This window comes from Ornithorhynchus anatinus, chromosome 21 (genome assembly GCF_004115215.2).
Source record: "Ornithorhynchus anatinus isolate Pmale09 chromosome 21, mOrnAna1.pri.v4, whole genome shotgun sequence".
Classification (NCBI taxonomy): Eukaryota; Metazoa; Chordata; class Mammalia; order Monotremata; family Ornithorhynchidae; genus Ornithorhynchus; species Ornithorhynchus anatinus.
Genome location: NC_041748.1, coordinates 7,221,867 through 7,227,072, shown reverse-complemented (window position 1 = coordinate 7,227,072; position 5,206 = coordinate 7,221,867). Strand labels below are relative to the sequence as shown.

Genomic DNA, 5,206 nt, shown 5'->3' with positions numbered 1-5,206 from the left:
AAACACATATACACCAATTCACATCAATCAATCCATCATGGCATTTATTGAGCCCTTACAGCTTGGGATAGTACAATACAACAGACACACATAGACACTCAAGCAGACACGTCTATATTCACACCCTCAGGCACAGATATACTCAGGCAGAACCCTGCACACACACATGCACCAGTATCCACCCAGGCTTGCATGCACATATATACCCACATGGGTACGCAGATAAATATACACATCAGTACACCAAGACGTACCCAGACACACCCAACCAGGTGCACTTATTGTCATTTACATATATACCAAAATGCCTGGCCAGATCCCCACATAAATGCACCCAGAAACACACACACACATGTGTATCCAGACATATATACCCTGATGCATCCAGACATACACACACGCCTCCAGACATACACACACACGCATCCAGACATACCCACATGTATCCACACATATGTGCACATACTTCCAGCCAAACACACGAGTATCGAGATACACTCATGCATACACCCATTCAGTCTCAGACACATATGTGCCCCTGGGCACTTGTGTACAAACACACACACACACACACACACAGACCCCTGGCAGAGCTGGCTGGCAGAGCTGGGGGTGAAGACAAAGCCTTGGGGATACTTGGTGGGACACAGTTAAGTAGGGGCAGAATAAGTCCTCCTGGGTGGACCTTGTCCATCGCAGGATCTTGGCAATAGGGTCACGGGGGCCCAGGCAGTGTGACTGGCTCCCCTTCCCTCAGCCCCATTCCTCAGCCCTGCACCCCCCCCCCCCCAGGCAGCCAAAGGAGGGACTTCGGTCCCTCAACCCCCAAGGTCCAAATGCCCTCAGAGGCCCCTCTCCCGGGATTTGAGACCCTTCACCAGCCAGAAAGGTGACAGGAGGGGTGCTCTGGGCAGGAAGAGCGCCTATGTGACTAGCTTTCAAACCTAAACTAGTAGACAGCACAAAATAGAGAGTGTGGGTCCGGGTGTGGGTGTGGGTTCGGAGTGGGAAAGTTTAGGGGGAAGGAAGGCAGAAAGCATTTGGACTCTCGGAAAGAAGTTTCAGGCCAACTCCGGGAGTGGAGAGTTCTATTTTAAGCTCCTCGGAAATATGAAGTGGTGAAATCGCGATTTAGACGCATTTACTACCAAGCCTGTTTGTGGGAATTCTGCATTTTTTTCCTTAGGAATTTCAACAACCGCGATGTCACCTGTGAAAATGTTACGCTGCCCCACCCACGGACATTTTTCAGGGAGCTCGTTGTCGGTCAAGTTCACCTATTTTGTTTTTCTGTTTTCTCCGAACGAACAGAAAATTACAGAAGCCTTTCACACGGCCGCATCCTCGCCAACCTCACTCTCCGGTTTCGTCGCCTGTCTCGTGTCACCCGGATCCTTTTTAAAATTCAGTTCTTCGAGATGTATAATCTATCATCCCTAATAAGTGTAAATACATCATGTTAATTCGGCCCGCTTTTAGTCCCATGCATTTGGATAATTACTGTACAACCAAGATAGACATTGAGTGTATTATACGGTGGGCATGTCTTTATTGGACAATATTTGTGGAGACATACTGTTCGAACAAATTAAGTGATTTTCCAACGGAAAGCCTTCCAGGAGGAGGAGAGTCACAGCGCTTCACAGACCAAGAAGAGGGAAAGGGTACTCATAAGAAAAGAGATTTATTATTACATAGAAAATCCTCACCGGAGTGGAAACACACTTTAGAAACTAGTAAACACCTTAAACGAGTGGTCCCAATTAACACGGGGCAGAAGCATCTGTCTGGTCTCAATTAGACGGTGGGGGAAGGGGCCGGGGGTGGGGGGCCGGGGAGAGGCGAATGACCACTGTTTATTTCCCTTTCCCTCATTAATTATGAAAAACTGCATTTAATTCATCCTGCATGGCGAGCGATTGGCTTCTCAGATGTAGGTCGTAAGGGAAGGGGTTTTCTGCGGACAGCCTCAACATAGACCCCTGCCCCAGGGGACCCCTAGGGGGTATGGCACAGTAATGCATGCCGTAATTGTAATTTTTGCCATAGTCCAAGGCCTCTTCTTGCTTCAGGGAAAATATCCCATTATAGTTAATTGGGGGAGGGCTTAAGGGACCTTCGAACTGAGGGCTGGGGCACTCAGGGGAGGGGCTTTCGTAGAAGGCCTCGTAGGCGTTGCAGTAATTGTAGGGCTTCACGGATTTGGGATTGTCGAGAGTCCCGTGGCCCGGCGGGGTGCCCAGCTCCGGGCTGTGGTAGGGCGGGTAGAAGCCGGAATAGGGCGACCGGGTGTGGTGAGGGCCCTCTCCGGCCTGGCCCACGAGGAAGCTCCTGGCGTTGAGCTGGAGGCAGCCGGCCACCAGGTTGGTCGTCGGCTGAGAGAGCCCTTTGCACAAGTTCTGGACGAAAGTGAGCAGGTCGGGCCGCTTGCCGACCCTCAGGATTTCGGACAGGGCCCAGATGTAGTTCTTGGCCAGGCGCAGGGTCTCGATCTTAGACAGTTTCTGGGTTTTGGAGTAGCAGGGGACCACCTTCCGCAGATTGTCCAGGGCGTCGTTCAGGCCGTGCATTCGGTTCCGCTCCCTGGCGTTGGCTTCCTGCCGCCGGAACTTGACCCTCTCCACGCGGATCTTGGTGGTCTTTTTTTTCCTGAGCCCCCTCCTCCTGGGCGGGCCGGTCCCGTCTTCCTCCTCCCTGTCTTCCTCCTCCTCTTCCTTCTCGCTCTCCTCGCCGCCGGCCCTCTTGACGCCCTTCCCTTGCAGGACGACGACCTGCTTGGCCAAGCCCTCCGGCTTCTTCATCTGCTTCGGGTCTTCCGAGTCTCGGGAAAACTTTCGGCACATCTGGGATTCTGGCATTACAACAGACTCATCAAAGGGTAGCGTTAACATGCTTCTACAATCTCAAATTACCTGAAAGAATGCCAGCACAACATTGAAAGGGTTTTCATTTTTCAAGTTGACACGTCAACGCGGAGCCACTTATTGAGCTCTCAACAGGCGCATCTCAGACCCGGCGAATAATTCGAGGGCATCCGCCCCGAATGAGCGGCCGTGATTTTCCCCGCTTGGAAAATGATTTCGCGGGGAAAGATCCGACGCACGCATGGGGTGTGCTAACGGAGACGAGTGGATCTACGCTCGGGAGAGTCCGAAGTGAAGCGGTTATCGAAAATCCACTCCTCCCTCCCTGGCCATTAGCTTTTGATTCTAAACAAGCATTTACCACACAGACGGGACTGTGGAATTCAGGGAAATGCAAAACATGATAGAGCAATGCAGAATTTCATTAGCCCAAATCCCCTGGGTACCAAAGGAGGAGAGAAGCCAACCTTAAAAATTAAAAGTGTGGAATCTCCAGGAACAAACACCTGAGTTGTTCCGTTGCTCTTTTTTCTAACGGTAATTTCTTTAACTTTCTGTGAACTATCAAATACTTATAAATGGTAGGGAAGTCGCAATTGCCCCGAAATTATTTTCGAAGGGAAACAGGCAGAATGAATCACTTCATGCCTGAAAAATAGGATTTCCCCCATATCAGCAAAGAACTGAATCAGGTTACTGTTTTTGCATTTAAATAAAAAGGATTTGATGTCAATGGAAATATATTTTTGATATCGAGGGAACGTCAAATCTTTTGCTGCCTCTTTAAATCAGGGGGAGAGTCTAAATGAATTAGCCTTTAAAGAATAAACCGGACTGTAACGTAATGGTTTTCTTTTTCTGCTTTTAAAATCAACTTAGACAAAAAGGACTCTCAGAAGTGTTTTTGTTCTGCGAGGCTCAGAAGTCTCCCTCCAGCTAATATCTGACAGGACTGATCTGAGGATTCTCACAGCAATTGTGCACGTGTGTTCAGAATCCAGAATGAAATGTGGCAAGGATCTGCTTTTAAAATTCCCTTTTTTTGTTTTGTTTTGTTTTCATCCAACGAAGCAGCAAAACATTTTGAACCACAGAATTAAAAAACAAAACAAAACAAAAAACACACAACCCAAAACAGACACATTGAAAACAGACACTTTTTCATGTACCAAACCTCCCCACCTCCCCCCCTTCTACACACACACACACACACACACACACACACGCTAACTCTCAGCAATGTCCACACACTTGCAGTGTTACATAATACCGGCAAAAGTATGCAATAATTACATCACAAGAATGAAACGTTATGAAAAGTTCTAGGTGATAAAAGAGCACACACATTCTACAAGACAATGAGACCGCATCTTTAAACACTTGCATGCAAAGCCAACGTCCCCTGAAATAGATCTTTATTTCGATTACCTTAGGTTTAAATTGCTTTCAATAATCAGTTTTCATTTTTTGTCTTCCAAATCTTTTCAGTCTGAATGTCGCATCGCTTCCAGGAGTCTCTAGACCTGTGTATATCTGCACTATCTCATTGATCTCTAAAAAGTGACATTGATGCCAACTGCCAGAGCTGGTGCCCATGCCATCTGCTAGTGACGTCACAGGGCAGAGAAAACCATGTGATCCCTTCTCTTGGGACCTCCATTCTGCACTAATCATCTGGCAACCCTGTAAGTAGGTACCAGCATCCATGTATCAACACAGAAGGTTAGACTGATAGAAAAAAAAACACGAAAAAAAAAACCCCACACCAGCATTTCCCACACAGTAGAGGTGCATTTCTGCTGGAGTAGCTCCTGCTTCCTCCCAGGCAGCCTAGAGAGGCAGAGAAAGCGGCAGAAATGTCAGGTTTTGGTCTTCTCCCTTGCCCACACCACGTTAGCCGCTCTCGAGTGGGGACTATTACAATTCTTTGTTATAGAATGGGTTTTGTTTTGTGATCCCATCTGTGCTCCTGCATACCCAGGGAACCGAAAGCAATTAAGACGGCGAATATCAGAGACGGGTGCTGATGCTGTAGTAAAAGCCAGGCCGGGTGACTCGGGTGGAGGGGGTTCCCCCGATCTCCTCCGAGGGGCAGAATTTGGGGCAGGGGGGTGGGAAGGTGAGGGGGGCGACAGGCGGCCTTTTAGATTGTTGCCATTTTGTCCGACTCTTCTACGACTCCCAAGAATTGGGGATAAGAAAGGGGTTCTCCAGCTAGGTAGGGTGAAGGGTGAGTATGTCACCCTTCAACCGCTTTGGGATGCCACCGGGGACTCCCTGTCCCCCTCTTACCCCCCCCTCCCCTGGCGGCTAGGAATGCTCTCCCTTGTCTTTGGTGGGTT

The 5,206-nt window shown here is 48.8% G+C and overlaps 1 protein-coding gene across 2 annotated transcripts; it reads right to left on the bottom strand.

The window, feature by feature from the left end:
- Positions 1-1,520: 1,520 nt before the first annotated feature.
- Positions 1,521-4,498, bottom strand: NEUROD6 (neuronal differentiation 6). 2 transcript variants are annotated; one of them, XM_007662595.3, is made up of 2 exons: positions 4,293-4,498; positions 1,521-2,851 (listed from the first exon to the last, which is right to left on the bottom strand). In XM_007662595.3, the coding sequence occupies exon 2, from the start codon at positions 2,841-2,843 to the stop codon at positions 1,875-1,877; it is 969 nt and encodes a 322-aa protein (XP_007660785.1). In that variant the 5' UTR covers positions 2,844-2,851; positions 4,293-4,498; the 3' UTR covers positions 1,521-1,874. The 2 variants fall into 2 exon arrangements, with proteins under 2 accessions (XP_007660785.1, XP_001507551.1); XM_001507501.4 differs by having other exon boundaries at positions 1,521-2,912; positions 4,293-4,496.
- Between the last annotated feature and the right edge of the window lie 708 nt (positions 4,499-5,206).